This window comes from Jaculus jaculus, chromosome 8, assembly GCF_020740685.1.
Source record: "Jaculus jaculus isolate mJacJac1 chromosome 8, mJacJac1.mat.Y.cur, whole genome shotgun sequence".
NCBI classification, from domain to species: domain Eukaryota; kingdom Metazoa; phylum Chordata; class Mammalia; order Rodentia; family Dipodidae; genus Jaculus; species Jaculus jaculus.
In genome coordinates, this window is record NC_059109.1 from 17,770,063 (window position 1) to 17,788,143 (window position 18,081).

At 47.8% G+C, this 18,081-nt stretch overlaps 1 protein-coding gene across 1 annotated transcript in view; it reads left to right on the forward strand.

Annotated features, from left to right (window-relative positions):
- The first annotated feature begins 1,078 nt into the window (after nt 1-1,078).
- The window catches only part of Tnfrsf21 (TNF receptor superfamily member 21), a 74,625-nt gene continuing 57,622 nt past the window's right edge, over nt 1,079-18,081 (forward strand). Inside the window, exon 1 of the mRNA XM_045156935.1 lies at nt 1,079-1,696. Coding sequence (XP_045012870.1) covers nt 1,592-1,696 — 105 coding nt within the window. The 5' untranslated portion in view covers nt 1,079-1,591. The remainder of the gene's footprint in view (nt 1,697-18,081) is intronic.

Consider the following 18,081-nt stretch of genomic DNA (forward strand, 5'->3'; position numbering starts at 1 on the left):
TACCTCTGCCTCCCTAGTGGCGTGCTGGGATTAAAGGCATACGCCACCCGGCTCAATGGACTGTTTTTTAATCTATTTATTAGAAACCATAGAAAGGTTTGTTGTTGTTATTATTATTGGGGCTTTTCTGGAGGTAGGGTCTCACTCTAGCCTAGGCTGACCTGCAACTCCTGTAGTTTCAGTCTGGCCGTGAACTCAGCAAATCTCAAAAAGTGCTGTGTGCTGGGATTAAAGGCATGTGCCAGCACACGGCTCAGAAAGTTTTTGCTTTGGTCATAATTTACTTGAAATGTTCATTCAAAATAATAAGACAGGGCTGGACATATGGCCCAGCAGTTAAGGCACTTGCCTGCATGAACCTCACTACTGGGGTTCAGTTCCCCAGTTCCCATGTTGTAAACCAGATGCACAAAATGGCACATGCATTTGTAGTGGTTACAGGCCCTGGCGTGTCCTTACTCCTCTCTCTCTCTCTCTCTCTCTCTCTCTCTCTCTCTCTCTCTCTCTCTCTGCTTGCAAATAAAAATAAATAAATAAACTGTTTAAAAAAAAAAAGAAGCCGGGCGTGGTGGCGCACGCCTTTAATCCCAGCACTCAGGCACACCTTTAATCCCAGCACTCGGGAGGCAGAGGTAGGAGTATCACTGTGAGTTCGAGGCCACCTTAAGAGACTCCATAGTGAATTCCAGGTCAGCCTGGGCTAGAGTGAGACCCTACCTCGAAAAACCAAAAAAAAAAAAAAAAAGAAAAAAGAAAGAAGACAAAACCAAATACATAAAGTGGAGTTCGTTTGCAAGTGGCTGGAGGCTTTTGCGCTCCTATTCTGACTTTCTTCTATACATCTCTGATTGCAAATAAATAAAAATATCTTTTAAAAAATGTTTAAAGAAAGAAAACAAGACAAGTTTGATCAGGGGCGTCAGGACTCCCCAGTGTCTCCTCGGGTCAGCAAGCGGATGCAATTGCTTCAGTGAACGCCAAGGGGCACCCTCGGCCTCCGCCGCGGAGCCCTGGAACGCTCGGCGCTCTCCAAGTGCACAAAGAGCCCGGCCTTCTCCCGGGTGACATCACAAAGGGCCGGTTCCCCGCCCCTTCGGCGCCACCACGTGTGTCCGCGGGCTCAGCAGCCACCTTAACTCGGTCCCTCGCCGGCCGGTCTAGGCAGTGGAGGAGGAGGAGGAGGAAGAGGAGGGTGCTCGGTGGTGGCTGGAGGCTTCGCTATGGGCAGTTGTTCCTTCGCTCTCCCCGGGCCCGCCGTGCTGCCCGCGTCTCCGCTGTGGGTGGAGAGCATCCGGAGGCGCCGAGTGTCTGCGCGACTGCTGCTGCTTCTGCTGCTGCTGCTTCTCCGCCCGGCCCGGGCGTCCGCGCCCCTGGGCAGGTGCTGAGCATCTCGGACCGACCTTCCCGGGCCGCTTCCCGCATCCCGCCGAGGCTGCCTGCCGCAGTGTGCTCACATGGGCTGCTGGAGGTAGATGGGCTCCCCGCCCGGGAGGCGGCGGTTGGATGCGGCGCTGGCCACAAGCAGTCGCCCGTTCCAAAGCTGCCTCGGGGCCGCGCGCCCCGGGCGCCCCTGCGTGTCCGCGGCTCGGCCATGGGGACCTCCGCCAGCAGCCGCCCCGCTCTCGCTTCCCGCAGCCGCCGCCACCGTCGCCTACACCGAGTGCCGGGCGCGATGATCGCGGGCTCCTTCCTCCTGGTGAGTGCTCGCGGGGGGACCGAGGGTTGGCGTGTGCGGGGCGGCTCCTCCCGGGCTGGGAGCGCGGGGATCGGCCGGCTGCCTGGGAAGGGTTTGCCAGGGAAGGCATCCTACTAGGTCATTTGGGAGGGGTGTGTGTGTGGGGGGTGAGGGAGTCGGCTACGGCAGGGGGATGGAGGCGAATGGTTTGCCTTGCTGGGTGGCTGCGCCGTGGATGGCGCTAGAGGTGGCCGCCGGGTGCCTGGCGCATTTCAAGGTTTCCTATTCGCCTCCCACCACCCCCCTTCCCCACCATTCGGCCTACCTCGAGCCCCCGCATCTACCCTCACCCCCATTACGGACCCCTGTCATGGTGTACGGAGGGAACTGCCCGGTCCGGCGCGGGCGATCGCCGCTTTGTTGAGACTGCGGGGCCGCGTACCGAGCTTACCGCAGAGGGGACCGAGCCGCGCCGGTGCGCGCAGGGGCGCCCGCCACCCCTGCCTGCTTCCGCGCCCCGCATTCCCGAGCAGGGCGCCAGCTGCCCCCTCCTCCGTCGCCCCTTCCATCTCTCCTCCCTCTTGGCTCGGGTGGATCTCGATTTCTGCTCGCCAGAAAAAAAAAAAAAAAAAAAAAAGAACCCCTTAGACCCACTCTCCAGGCGCCTCCAAAGCTGCGGCTCTGAGCCAGCCTGTGCGCTGGCTTCCAGTAGTGGAGGGGGAAGGGTGAACGAGCTATTTAAAAAAAAAGATTATTTTCTTCAGCTTCCCTTATTTCTCATTTACCTGTGTTTAGGCACGTGACCCTGCGGAATGATGTGGGCTCCTTTAGCACCCAAATCTGGGGCGTGCCCTATGCGTAGGAATCCTCCATCACTTAACCTGGTCAAAACCTGACATCATCCTTGACCCCAAAGTTACCCTTAACTTCCCCTCATTTCCAGGATTGGGGCCAGGGGGAATCAGGGGAAAGAAAATTGAAAATCAAACCCTTGAGCCATCATAAACTTCCCATGTCTTTTATCTCTGCTGCAGGATGGGGATTGTTAGTTAAAAATCAAACAAAACAAAAACAAAAAAGAGCCTGTTTTCGTGGCAGGGCAGTGAAATGGAAGGTTTATTTCCCCCCCCCCCGAAAGGTTGGCCAGCCAAGGCCTCCTTAGATCTCAAGGCATTGCAGTTGCTAAGGCCTGGGAATTCATCCTACAGACGCTCTGGTTCCTTGTGTGTCTTTTAAGGGGGAAGAGAGACTAAAGAAAAGTTAGTTGCTGTTAGTATTTTTAATGAGACAGAACTCAGTCTCCCTTCCGACTCTTTTCTGTCCATTTCTAATAATGGCAAAGTCCAAGTTTGTATCTTTGAAACAAGTGTGGTGGATGGCAAGCTGGCAGCGGGCCTCCTGGGGCGAGGGCAGTGCCTTGGTGTGGAGGGAGACCTACATAATATTCCTTGCAAAATACAATCATATGTTACTGCTTTTAAAAAACGTTGTTTTTTTTTGTTGTTGTTGTTCATTTTTATTTATTTATTTGAGAGCGACAGAGAGAAAGAGGCAGAGAGAGAGAATGGGCGCGCCAGGGCCTCCAGCCTCTGCAAACGAACTCCAGACGCCAGCGCCCCCTTGTGCATCTAGCTGACGGGGGTCCTGGGGAATCAAACCTGGGTCCTGCTTTGCAGGCATGTGCCTTAACCACTAACCAACTAACCTTAACCAACCACTCACCCCCCTTTATGAGGTAGGGTCGGGCTCTAGCCCAGCCCTGGAATTCACTATGTAGTCTCAGGGTGGTCTTGAACTCACGGCAGTTCGCCTACCTCTGCCTCCTGAGTGCGAGTGCTGGGATTGTCTGCTGTGTTATTTCTTAAGTCATGAAATACTCTTTTTTTTGTTTGGTTTATCGAGGTAGGGTCTCACTCTGGTCCAGGCTGACCTGGAATTAACTCTGTCATCTCAGGGTGCCTTGAACTCATGGTGATCCTCCTACCTCTGCCTCCGGAGTGCTGGGATTAAAGGCGTGCGCCACCACGCCCGGCTTTTTTTTTTTTTTTAACCTTTTAGTATGGGATATGAGAGAGGTTTTTGTTTGTTTGCTTTTTCTTTACATATTTATTTGTAAGGGGAGAGTAGGAGAGAGAGAGAAAGGGACAGATAGTGGGAGGGAATGGGCATGGCAGAATTTTTGCTGCTGCAAATGAACTCCAGATGCATGTGGTACTTTGTGAATTTGACTTTAAATATACTGGGGAGTCTAGCCCAGGCTGGCAGGATTTCAAGACAAACACGTTTTGTTTTGTTTTGTTTTGTTTTTGGTTTTCTAAGGTAGGGTCTCACTCTAGCTCAGGCTGACCTGGAATTCACTATGTAATCTCAGGGTGGCCTCGAACTCTTGGCGATCCTCCTACCTCTGCCTCCCGAGTGCTGGGATTAAAGACGTGTGCCACCATGCCCGGCTACAAAACAAACACTTTTAACCTTTGAGATATCCCAGTAGTCCCCATTCCCCACCTTTTATTTTTTTTGAAGTAGGGTTTCAGTCTAGCTCAGGCTGGCCTGGAATTCACTATGTAGTCTAGGGTGGCCTCGAACTCTTGGTGTTCCTCCTATCTCTGCTTCCTGAGTGCTGGGATTAAAGGTCTGGGCCACCATGCCGGGCTACCATCTTTGATTTTTGAGGTAGGGCCTCACTTTTCAACTCCAGGCTGATACCGAACTCAAGATGGTCCTCCTATCTCAGCCTCGAAAGTGCTGGGATCAAAGGTGTATGCCACCACGCCTACCTTAAAGGGTAGTGGTTTTTTTTTTTTTTTTTTGTTATGTTTGTTTTGGTTTATTTTTGTTTTTCAGGCTGACCCAGAATTCACATTGTAGCGACCCTCTTCTGCTGGGGTTAAAGGTGTGTGCCACCATGCCCACCGAAAGGGTATGTTTTAGCTAACCAAGAAAGGCTGCAAGCCCATTTTTAAAAAAAATATTTTATTTTTATTTATTTATTTGGAAGAGAGAGAGAGAGAAAGGGACAGATAGAGGGAGAGAGAATGAGCATGCCATGGCTTCTAGCTGCTGCAAACAAACTCCAGATGCATGTGTCACTCTGCAACTGGTAAGCCCCTTTTTTCTTTTTCTTTTGGTGTTTCAAGGTAGGGTATCCCTCTATCCCAGGCTGACCTGGAATTCACTATGGAGTCTCAGGGTGGCCTTCAATGCATAAGGATCCTCCTACCTCTCGAGTGCCCATTAATTAAAGCATCAAACTTAGTTTACTCAAGAATGTTGCCGGGCGTGGTGGCGCAGGCCTTTAATCCCAGTACTTGGGAGGCAAAGGTAGGAGGATTCCCGTGAGTTCTAGGCCACCCTGAGACTCCATAGTGAATTCCAGGTCAGCCTGGGCTAGAGTGAGACCCTACCTCGAAAAAAAAAATGTTGTGCCAAGCTTGCAACAGCAGTCCTGAGTAAGTTTGGCTGTTACAAAAAAAAAAGAAGTTTATAATGAAAGTTAGAGGTGATCTCAAGATGAAAAGTAGTACAGGATTTTGTTTGTTTGTTAACTAATCAAAAGGCTTTAGTTAAATATATGGAGTGGGGGGGGGGCTTGGGAAGATCGCTCCATAGTTAAATGTGCTTGCTTTGCAAAAGCCTGTCAGATGGGGTTCAATTTCCAAGCCGCCCACATAATAAGATGGGTGCAAAAAATGGTGCAAGTATCTGGTACTCGGTTGCAGAGACAAGAGGCCCTGGCACTCCCGTATACGGACACGGCAGAAGGACATGCACTAAGAGAGTGTACGAGGGACTACTCTGTGATGAACTCAGGGTGCCCTAGTATCAGGGCAGGGCTTGAGACAGAATGGGCGCATCAGGTCCTCCTGCCATTATAAGTGAACTCCAGATGCATGCACCATTTCGTGCCTCTGGCTTTACGTGGGTATTGGAGAACTCAACCTGGGCCTTCCAGCTTTGTAAGCAAGCACCTTTAATCACTAAGCCATCTCTCCAGCCCTTCATGACATTTTTTATTTATTGACAACTTCCATGATTGTAAACAACATCTCATGGCAATTCCCACCTCCCCCCCCCCAATTTCCCCTTTGAAACTCCACTCTCTATCATATCTCCTCCCCATCTCCATCATTCTCTCTTTTATTTTGATGTCATGATCTTTACCTTCTATTATGGTGGTCTTGTGTAGGTAGTGTCAGGCACTGTGAGGTCATGGATATCCAGGCCATTTGGTGTCTGGAGGAGCACGTTGTAAGGATTCCTACTCTTCCTTTGGCCCTTACATTCTTTCTGCCACCTCTTCCGCAATGGACCCTGAGTCTTGGATGACATTGTTTTAAGGAATATTTTTCCTGTTGGGATTCTTGGCCATATCAAGAATGGCAGGCATTGGATATAGTCGGCCTGGTAAATATTACTGGGGGACACTGGGAGGTAACTGCTATGTTCGAACAGTGTGATTAGATTTAAAAAGTAGTAGTATCAGGCAGGTGTGGTGGTGCCTGCCTTTAATCCCAGTGCTAGAGCGGCCGAGGTAGGAGGATCTCTGAATTTCAGTTAGAATGAGATCCTACCTTGAACCCCACTCGCCCAGAAAAAAGCACCAGTAAAAACTCTTCAATTGTCACCTTTCCTTCAAATACCTTCCATTTGTGTGAAAATCTTAGGGATTATTACTTTTGTGATACTTTTTTAAGCAGGATGGGCTCAGTGTATGATAGGAAGCTTTTCTTAGGCCTTTAAAATTACTAGTGTATAAGCCTGGCATGGTGGCCTGTGCCTTTAAACTCAGCACTCAGGAGGCAGAGGTATAAGGATCAAGTCCAGCCTGGGACTACAGAGTGAGTTCCAGGTCAGCCTGGGTTAGTGTGAGACCTTACCTTGAAAAAATATATATATATATATATTTGTATATACATGCATATTTTATACAGTGTTGTATGCACAGCAACTATAAGTATATGTTTCTCTAAAGAGCATTTACCGGGTTTCAGGCACGGTATATGGTGTATCTCATTTATTCCCAGCATCCCCGTCAAGCAGGTGATGGCATCTCCATTTTATTTTATTTTGGTTTTTCACGGTAGGGTCTCGCTCTAGCCCAGGCTGACCTGGAATTCACTGTGTAGTCTCAGGGTGGCCTCAAATTCATGGCAATCCTTCTACCTCTGCCTCCCGAGAGCTGGGATTAAAGGCGTGCGCCACCACGCCCTGCTGCATCTCCTTGTAGAAAGATTTATTTTATTTATTTGAGAGTGACAGACAGAAAGAGCAGAGAGAGAAAGAGAATGGGCACACCAGTGTCTCCAGCCACTGCAAACAAACTCCAGATACATGTGCCACCTTGAGCCTCTGGCTTACATGGATCCTGGGGAATCGAGCCTCTAACCAGGGTCCTTGGGCTTCACAGGCAAGCGATTAACCACTAAGTCATCTCTCCAACCCTGCATCTCCATTTTAAAGACAAGAGAATACAGTCTCCGAGAACTTCACTGGGCTGTTCTAGGTCACAGAGCCTGTGCAGGACCTGGCCTAGAACTTCCCTTCTCTCCACTCTCCCTCTCCCCTGCGCCACACGGTCCGTCACAACTTGAAGCTGCTTGATGATACAGCATTGGAGCTGGAGAGATGACCCAGTGGTTCATGCGTTTGCCTGCAAAGCCTAATGACCCGGGTTTGACTCCCTAGTACCTATGTAAAGCCAGATGTACAAGGTGGCACGTGCATCGGGAGTTCATTTGCAGCTGCTAGAGGCCCTGGTGGGCCCATTTTCCCCTCCCCCCTCTCTCTCTGCTTGCAAATAAATAAAAACATTAAAAAGAAGAAATTACTCTTGTAGTCTGCTCCAGGCCAAAGTGCTGGAGACAGGGTAAATGAGACATTTACTTAGGCTTGTACCAATTGAAGGAATACTCAGTAAGAGCTTACTCAGTGTGACATTGTCTAATCAGAGATGCCACTTGCCCCCAGGGGCTCCCTTTGGTTGTACAGTCTGGAGAGAAAGGGGGACGTCCTTGATAGACGCTTTGGAAATGACTAAGATCGCGCCTGCTGGACCAACCTGAGTACCTGCAGGAGAAGCTGTGAGTGGCCACGCGTGTCTCTAACCACAGTCCTTTGTGGTGGCCGAGACAGGAGAGTCGCTGGGGCGTACTGGTTAGCCAGTCTGCCAGATGTCATCTTTAGGTTCAGTGACACTGCTCAAGAAAATTAGACCAAAGAGCAATAGAGGAGCATGCTGACGTCCTTTGGCCATACACGAGTGCTGGGATTAAAGGCGCGCGCGCACATGCATGTAACATACAGATGCTGTCCCTTGCGCCCGCGCACACAAGAATTCCAGACAGATGACCATTTGCTATGTCTAGTAGCCCGTTGAACAAGTCATTGTATTTTCTTGTTTAAACATTTCATTTATTTGGGGGAGAGAATGCGCACACCAGGGCCTCCAGCCACTGCAGATGAACTCCAGATGTGTGTCCCGCCTTCCGCATCTGGCTTATGTGGGTCCTGGGGAATCAAACCTGGGTCCTTAGGCTTCGCATTGTAAGTGTCCTAACCACTAAGCAATCTCTCCGACCCTTTTCTATTTTCTTTTTGCCTAAAGAGTACCAAGTTTTAGTATGTGTCACCACCCACTGAGTCTGGACCTCTAGCTGAGTGCTTCCTTCACATAACCACCTATCAAAAAGTCAGGGACCTCATTTATTGGCTATATGGCTAAGCAAGTGTGGGGTGGTGGGGCGGGGGGTTGCAATCAGGAAGACTTGGTGGCAAGTCCAAGAAGCACTTTAAATTAGAGCTGACACTATATGCAAAAATATTCTCCTTTGTATATAACATACTAAATATATAAATATCTATTAAAATATTTTTTAAAATTATTTATTTATTTATTTATTTGAGAGTGACAGACACAGAGAGAAAGACAGATAGAGGGGGAGAGAGAGAGAATGGGCGCGCCAGGGCTTCCAGCCTCTGCAAACGAACTCCAGACGCGTGCGCCCCCTTGTGCATCTGGCTAACGTGGGACCTGGGGAACCGAGCCTCGAACCAGGGTCCTTAGGCTTCACAGGCAAGTGCTTAACCGCTAAACCATCTCTCCAGCCCCCAAATATTTTTTATTTACTTGCAAATGTAGAGAGAGAGAGAGAGAGAGAGAGAGAGAGAGACAGGGAATGGGCCTGCAAGGCCTCTAGCTGCTGCAAACAAATTCTAGATGCAGGAGCCACTTTGTGCATCTGGTTTTACTTGGGCACAGGGGAACTGAACCTCGGCTGTCACGTTTTCCAAGGAAGTGCCTTAACCGCTGATGCCATCTCACCAGCCCCCTTTTTTCTATTTTAACTACCAGAAAGGATCCTAACCCTTCTATAATCTAACACCTTGTCTTACTTTGCTGAGGGAAAGAACGGACTACAGTGAGAACATGATTTTTTCCCCCCATGGGAATGAACCTACATTTGTGTATTCTTTGGATTTTTGAGATAGGATCTCGGTGTAGCCCAGGCTGACCTGGAACTCACTCTAGTCCCAGGCTGGCACCACCATGCCCAACTATTGGTGCACTATGTACCATATACTATACCATCCTAGGCTTAGAAACCCAGTAAAGACCTGGGCTTTGGATCGTGCCACAAAGGAACAGTCCTACAGTTGAGAAAACGCACGTGGCCATCAGTAGAGCTGCCTGTTTCACTCGTTCAGGTGGAGTCAGTAGATGAACGCAATTGACTCAAGTAACAATGTGATGTTGGACATCTTTATAACATGAATCAGTCAAGGGTGGTGGTGTGTGCCTTTAATTCCAGCATTTGGGGAGGCAGAAGTAGAAGGATTCCTGTGAGTTTGAGGTCAGCCTGAGACTACAGAGTGAGTTCCAGGTCAGCCTGGGCTGGAGTGAGACCCTACCTTGAAAAAAAAAAAAAAAAACAAAAACAAAAATAACAGAACTCTGAATTTTTTAGCTGTTAGATTGAAAGAGGAAGCAAACACTTCTAATCTGGAATAACGTGATCAGTTTCAGCAGAGAAAGTGACTGAGGAGGAAGTCAGGCATGGAGGGAGACCAGGCAATCCAGAGCTTGTTCTGAAGTGAAAGATTCCTGGTTTACCCCACGAGAGTCAGAGAGTCATCGCTACAATGACTGACTATGGGGTGGGTCAAGCTTTCTTATTTGAATTGAATGCTGATTGTTCGAATCTACCTCAGATCCAGTCCAAATCCAAATCAATAAACAAAGCCTGCAGTGTAATTAAGCTACAGAAGCAAACCAAATCTGTAATAAAAATATTCCCTGAAGTAAGGTATATAGAAGGTATAAGAAAAGGTCCTGAGCCGGGAGTGGTGGCACACGTAGGAGGATTGCCGTGAGTTCAAGGCCCTCCTGGGACCCAAAGAGTGAGATCCAGGTCAGCCTGGATTAGAGTGAAACACTGTCAACCTCAACCCCCCCCACCAAAAAAAAAAGAAAAAAGCCCCAAATATCCTCAGACTAAATAGGCATAGGTCTGCCAAATATCTACACCTCAAGCTAAACCGGACAGTCTTTCACGTTAGAGGAAGCACAGTGAGCGCCCTATTTCTGGGGGCAGTTGGCAGATAATCGCTTCCCCACTGGACAGGAGCAAGTCACTGTGGCGTTCCGAGCTGGTTCGGGAAAGTGGTTGTGGTCTCTGCTGGAAGTTGCAATGGGGAGTTACCACACCTTGACTTTGTTCTTGGCTCCATCTTGAGTGTGAGAGGTGAAGTTGCTTTGGAGGCTCCAAAAGTAAGTTGCAAATTGCTTTGGTGTTCAGCTAGTCCTTTATAAAACATGTGAACACGGGTTGGAGAGATGGCTTACCAGTTAAGGTATTTGCTCACAAAGCCTAACACCCTGGGTTTGATTCCCCAGTAACCGCCCCCACCCATGTAAAGCCAAATGCACAAAGTGCATCTGGAGTTTGAAGCAGCTGGAGGCCCTGGCACACCCAATTCTGTCTATCTTTTATCTCTCTTTCTCCTTGCAAATAACCAAATAAAAATATTTATTTAAAAGAAAAAAAGTATGTGGCCAGGCGTGGTGGTGCATGCCTTTAATCATAGCACTTGGAAGGCAGAGGAAGGAGGATCGATCGCCATGAGTTCAAGGCCATCCTGAGACTACATAGTGAATTCCAGGTCAGCCTGGGCTAGAGCAGGACCCTACCTTGAAAAAAAAAGCAAAAAACATGTGAACTAAAATTGACTTAAATCGTTTTTTAATTTTTTTTTCCTTTCGGTGACGGGAAATGGGGAGATGTATCATCCGACCATTCAGGGACCAGTATGAATTGAGTGACTTTCTTGCATAAACAGCTCTGCCTATTTTTTTTTTTTTTCCAGTAAGTGCTCCTACTCGGCTGGCCGTCTTCGCTATGCAGGCCTGGCAAACTGCAGTGATGCCAGGTCACCAGTCACTTCTTGGCACACCCAGGTGCCTTCTCTGTGACAAGAGGAGCTCAGATTATCTCTGAGCTGTGGGCCTGGGTCCAGCGACCATTTGGAGCAGGTTCTGTCTGGACCATGAGTTGCAGATAAATCTTTTTTTTTTTTTTTGGGCGGAATGTCAATTGAAGCCGTAACCAGGAGTCAGCTGGGTCCCAAAGCTGGATCTCCATGGAGCGTGTGAGCAGCGTGGCTTTGTTGCAACGGCAGCTGCTAAGCTTCTGTCCCTTAGAAATAGGGCCGAGATCGTGAATAAATACTGGCCCTTTCCCAGTGTTTATATTTGTCAAATACCTGAAAAATCAACAGGAATCTTAAATTGGCTTGTATGCTGCCTGCCACCTGGTTGGGTGGAGGTTATTAAGCTGGCAGCAGCCGGCTGAATGGGCAGGCAGGGGCTCTCCGTGGAGACTTGCTGCTGTCCCGAAGCTGTGGGCTGAAGGCACTAGTGAGCTCACCGTCCCTGGGGTGTGATGATACTCCGTGTGATGTGCGTTGGTGTGGTGCCACGGTGCCGGCTTTGGCAGTGATCTATCAGTAGTGTTGGGGACATCGTATTCTTAGGGCTATCAGGTAAGCGTGGGGTGGAATAGGACCTGGATGCATCCCCAGGGTGCTGTGCTTGCTGTCTACCTTCATCTTTGATTTTGATTTTTTTTTTTATTATTGACAACTTCCATCATTGTCAACAACATCCCACAGTAGTTCCCTCCCTCGCCTCCCTTTCCCCTTAGAAACTCCACTCTCCATCATATCCCCTCTGCCTGTCAATCAGTGTACCTTCATTTAAAAAAAAAAAAAATTATTAGAGCTGGGTGTGGTGGCGCAACCTTTAATCCCAGCACTTGGGAGGCAGAGGTAGGAGGATCGCCATGAGTTCAAGGCCACCCTGAGACTATGTAGTTAATTCTAGGTCAGCCTGAGCCAGAGTGAGACCCTACGTTGAAAAACAAAAACAATAACAACAAAAAAGTTTATTTATTTTGAGAAAGAGAGAGAATGGGCACCTCAGGGCCTCTCTCCACTGCAAACAAACTCCAGATGCAGGTGCTAACTTGTGCGGCTGGCTTTACGTGGGTCCTGGGGAACCCAAGTCCTTAGGCTTCACCAGCCTTAATCACTAAGCCATCTCCAGCCCCCACTTCATCTTCTTTTAAGCATATTTGAAGGGACATCCAGGACTGCTGTAAACTAAAACAATAGATGGTGAGGGACATGGTCAGCAAAAACTATGGCAAACCTAATTGTGTAATATAAATATGTAAATTTTTATTTATTTTAGTTTTTTTTTTTTTTTTTGGCTTTTCGAGATAGGGTGTCACTCTAGTCCAGGCTGACCTGGAATTCACTATGGAGTCTCAGGCTGACCTCGAACTCATGGCGATCCTCCTACCTCTGCCTCCCAAGTGCTGGGATTAAAGGCGTGCGCCACCATGCCCGGCTTAGTTTTTTTGTTTTTTTTTTTTTGAGGTACAGTCTTATTCTAGCCCAGGCTGACTGGAATTCACTCTGTAGTCTTAGGGTGGCCTCGAACTCACAGTGATCCTCCTACCTCTGCCTCCCGGGTGCTGGCCACTTTGTGCATCCGGCTTGATGCGGGTACTGGCGAATTGAACCCAGGCCTTCAGGCTTTGCAAGCAAGTGCCTTCCTGAGCCATTGAGCTGTCTCTCCAGCTCCAATTGTCTTCATATTTCTACCATTTTCCTTTTGTTCCACAAATGGCTTGGCACCATTGGCAAACGTGTCTTGGGAGAAGAAACATGATCTTAATGGACTGAGAGGAGAACGTGGAGTGAGTGAGCCCCTGAGTCCTGGAATCAGCTGGGAGCAGCTTGGGTCCAACAGCGTTCCTTCACTGGTGGGTGAGGGCGGAGAGCTCAGCCAGCCACCAGCACCGGCCCCCCCAGCCCCCACTTACGGAGCACGTACCACTGCTGCACTATTGAACACCTTCTGTGAACCATCTCCGTAAACCTTGAGGTAGCAGCCTTGACCCCATTCCACAGATGTGGGAGCGAAGGTGGACGGAGTTAACAATCCTGTCATTGACAAGCGCTGGAGAGATGAATCAGATCTAGGTCACGGTACCTGCATCCGCCCAGCCTTTTCTGCCAAGTTGTGGGTAGGGGACGGCGGTTGACTTTGGACTCGCCAGAACTTCATTTCCTGTAAAAGGGAATGATTTTACTGAGGAGTTGCACATTTTGCCTCTTTCGTTCTGGAAGTTTCATGACGGTGCTTGGAAGTTTAGCCAAAGCTCCAAGTTAGAGAAACTGTGTGTGTGTGTGTGTGTGTGTGTGTGTGTGTTTTGAAAGGAGAGGTCGTGTCGACACTGGCCAGCTTTTTCCTATGGGGTGACTCTGACGGGCCACGGTGCCGTCGTTAAGATGGAAAGATACTCCTGCAAGTTGAAATGTTATAAATAGGGAATGGGGTGCTTGGATTTCCCACAGCTTGGGTCATTTTGAAAAATATTTGTTTAGTGAGTAACTGCGACAGGGCTCTGCTTAGCAATATAATTTCAACTCACCTTTAAGACTTTTTTTTTTTCTTCCTGGTTTTTTGGTTTTTTGAGGTAGGTCTCACTCTAGCCCAAGCTGACCTGGAATTCACTATGTAGTCCCAGGGTGGCCTCGAACTCCTGGTGATTCTTGTACCTCTGCCTCCTGAGTGCTGGGAATAAAGGCATGTGCCATCATGCCCGGCTAGGACTTTTCTTTTTTCTTTGCTGCTAGCCTAATTATTTGAATAGAGTAGGAACATGGACTTGGACCAGCTACTTTTCATCTCATTTCTCTTGGGAACCGGTTTACTTAATGCCATGATTTGGATGGTCCATACATGTTATGTTTGTGCGTCACAATAATAGCATTTTCTTTTTGGAGGTGGAGTCTCACTCTCGGCCAGGCTGACTTGGAACTCCCTCTGTAGTTTCAGGCTGGCCTCGAACTCACAGTGATCTCCTACCTCTGTCTCCAAGTGCTGGTATTAAAGATATCCCCGGCAACTTGGTAACATGTTTATTTTTATTTTTTTATTTTTTAACTTGCAAAGAGGAGAGAGAGAGAATATGCATACAACAGGGCCTCTAGCTGCTGCAAATGAACTCTAGGCGCACGAGCCACCCTTGTGCATCTGGCCCTCGGTCAGAGGAGGCGAATGAGCAGTTGCATGGCTTTTGTTGCCAATTGCCAGAAAGCGTTCAGGAAGACAGTTGACTTCGCGTGTCACTGGCCACCTAGAAATGCGCTTCCTACGCTATGAACCTGCCTGTATTGGAGTTTATCACTTCAATGTACTAATGCTCCTTTAATTTAGACATATAAGGAGTTTTGGCTGTCTACACTTGCATTGCAGTGGTTGCTGGGGGTGCTGTCAAATTACTGTATGATGGTTGCCTTCCAAAAAAAAAAAGAAAGCTTATTTTTAGGTTTTTCGAGGTAGTGTCTCACTCTAGTCCAGGCTGACCTGGAATTCACTATGTAGTTTCAGTGTGGCCTGGAACTCACTCAATCCTCCTACCTCTGCCTCATGAGTGCTGGGATTAAAGGTGTGCGCCACCACACTTGGCTTTTTTTTTTTTTTAACTTTCTATATTAATAGACAACTTCCATAATTATAGACAATAAACCATGATAATTCCCTCCCCTCTGCCACTTTTCCCTTCAAAAATCCACTCTCCACCATATCCCCTCTCCCCCGCATCAGTCTTTTATTTGGATGTCACCATCATTTCCTCCTATTATGAGGGTTTTGTGTAGGTAGCGCTGGGCACTGCTAGGCTGTTTTGTGTCTGGGGGGAGCACGTTGTAAGGAGTCCTGCCCTTCCTTTGGCTCTTTCATTCTTTTTGCCACCTCTTCCGCAATGGACGCTGAGCCTTGGAAGGTGTGATCGAGATGTCTCAGTGCTGAGCACTCCTCTGTCACTTCCCAGAACTGTGCTGCATTTTGGTTCATCCCAGAGGTCACCGTCATCGGAAAAGAGAAGCTTCTCTAACCAAAGTGAGAGTGGTGTTAATGTTTGGGTATGAACGTTCAGAAAAGTGCTTACAGGGAAGCTTGGTGAGCACAACATATATGTTTAGCCAGATAAGAGCAGCCGTTACACTCCTACGGTTTCAGTAGCAGCATATGTTCCCTCCCATAGAGTGGGTCTGCAGTCCAATTAGAGAGCCCATAACAGACATGCCACTGTTGTACCTGTTGGCTCATTTGGTCTGGCTGGTCAAACTTAAGGCTTGCAGCATCCACTGTTGTTTGTCACCACTGGTGACTTCTCTCCCATAGGACTGCATGCAGCATAGCTTTTTCCAGCTTTCTGTCAGCTGGTCTACAGGGAGGAGGTTATCAGCTCAGCTCCAGCAGGATTTCTCAGTGACCTTGCAGCCCAAGTATGTGGAGTCTTCAGCAATAGGGTCTTACCATCTATTCCTGGTGGGAAACCAAGAGCCTTGATAATGACCTGTAATGTTTTGGGGGCATCAGGGACCTCCCTGGCCAACAACTCACTGGAAGGTATCCCATTCCTGGCACTGAAATTTTTCTAGTAACAGTCTATGACTTCTGGGTGCTCCATTATCCAAAAAAGTAGGTTTCCATATGTTTTATTCATAACATCTTGAATTTTGATTAATTCTCCCCCCACTTAATTTTTTTGAAAATTTATTTGAGAGAAAGAGGCAGAGAGGGGGAGGGAGGGAGAGAATATGGGCACACTAGAGCCTACAATTCCAGATGCCTTATGTGGATCCTGGGGAATTGAACCTGGGTCCTTTGGCTTTTCAGGCAAGCTCCTTAATCACTATGCCGTCTCCCCAGCACCATACATGTACAACTTTGTGCATCTGGCTTTGTGTGGGTATTGGGAAAATGAACCTGGATAAACAGGCTTTGCAAGCAAGTGCCTTTAATGCTGAGACATCTTCAGCATGGATTACCCTTTAATTAATTAATCATGTCTCTCAGCTAGTGAATAGAAGTTACTCTACCCTCATTCATTAATTTGTACACCTTTTTGGTTATAAGCTTTTATTAGCTGTGTAGGGCATGTTTTTGCATTTTAGTAATATTACTATAATAAAACATAAAAGGTAAAAGCCTACATTTGTGTTATTATCCTTTTCTTTTTTCGTGGTCTGAGAGTATTACCTTTTTTTTTTTTTAAATTTATTCACTTGAGAGAGAAAGAAGCAGAGAGAGAGAGAGAGAGAGAGAATGGGCATGCCAGGGCCTCCAGCCACTGTAAACAAATTCCAGATGCGTGTGCCATCTTGTGCATCTGACTTTATGTGCATAGTAAGGAATCGAACCTGGATCCTTAGGCTTTACAGGCACACACCTTATCCGGTGAGCCCTCTCTCCAGCCCCAACTTTGAAGTTTGTAATTTATCTTTTCACGTGTTGGGTTTGTTGACATTTCTTGTCATTATTTGTGGTGAGACTAACCTCATTGTATTCTGGTTTTGTTCTTTCAAGGTAGGGTCTGGCTTTGGCTCAGGCTGACCTGGAATTCACTGTGTAGTCTCAGGGTGGCCTTGAACTCACTGCGATCCTCTTACCTTGGCCTCCCGAGTGCTGGGATTAAAGGTGTGCGCCACTGCGCCCGGCTCTTCCCTCCTGGTATTACTGTATTGTAATAGCAGGACGTTCGTATATGCTGTCCGTAAAGGGTTTTTATGGTAAATTGACTGGGTGAGGAACTCCTGGGCACATATGATTCTCAGTTTTGGTTGCTCTTCTGCGGTCAGCTTCAGGTTCATAGCAATGATGCCCTGCAAAGAGAAGGCAGAATAAGGAGCAGACCTGCACGCCAGGTGCCAAGGATCAGGAGTGCTTCTAGCCTTGTGGGACATGTGGTTTCTGCCATAACTACTTAATTCTCTCTTTCTCTCTCTCTCTGTGCGTGTATGTGTGTGTGTGAGAGAGAGAACAGCAAAATAGCGTCCTCAGATACTTGCTTACAAAGCCTGCCAGCCCAGGTTCCATTTCCCCAGTACTCAGTATGAATCTGGAGTTTGTTTGCAGTGGTAGGAAATCCTGGCACACCCATTCTCTCTCTCTCTCTGTTTAGGTTTTTCAAGGTAGATCTTACTCTAGCCCAGTCTGACTTGGAATCACTGTGTAGTCTCGGGCTGGCCTTGAACTCATGGCAATCCTACCTCTGCCTCCCAAGTGCTGGGATTAAAGGTGTGTACAACCATGCCTGGCTAAATAAATCAAATATTAAAAAAAAAAATAGCATGCCACCTGGTGTGGTTATGCATTCCTTTTAATCCCAGTACTTGGAAGGCAGAGGCAGGAGGATTGCTGTGAGTTTGAGGCCACCCTGAGAGTACTGCACATTGAACTTCAGATCAGCCTGAGCAAGAGTGAAACCCTACCTTGGAAAATGTCCCACAAGACTGATGCTCCCTCTCCTTCTTCCAATGTCAAAAGTATGACCCAGGCTGTGACTTGTGCTTTAAAAACAAACAAACAAACAAACATATATGTGTGTGTGTGTGTGTATATGTATGTATGCATATGTATGTATATATATATATATATATATATATATAGATATAGATATAGATATAGATATAGATATAGATATAGATATATTTAATAGAGAGAGAGGGTTTGCACACCAGGGCCTCAGCCACTGCACTCTAACTCCAGAAGCTTGTGTCACCTGGAGGGCATGTGTGACCTCGTGTTGCGTCAACTTTGTGCGACTGGCATACATGGGATCCGGAGAGTTAAACCTGGGTCCTTCGGCTTTGCAGCCAAGCGCCTTGACCGCTAAGCCATCTCTCTAGCCCGAGCTGTGCTTCTTATTGACTGGCAGTTGCCATGGTCCCCCCCTCCCTCTCTTGGGTTCAGTTAATTTGCTAGTGTGGCTCACATACCTGGCTTCTTTATGACTATTACTATTATTTTTATCATCAGTTTGTGTGTGTGT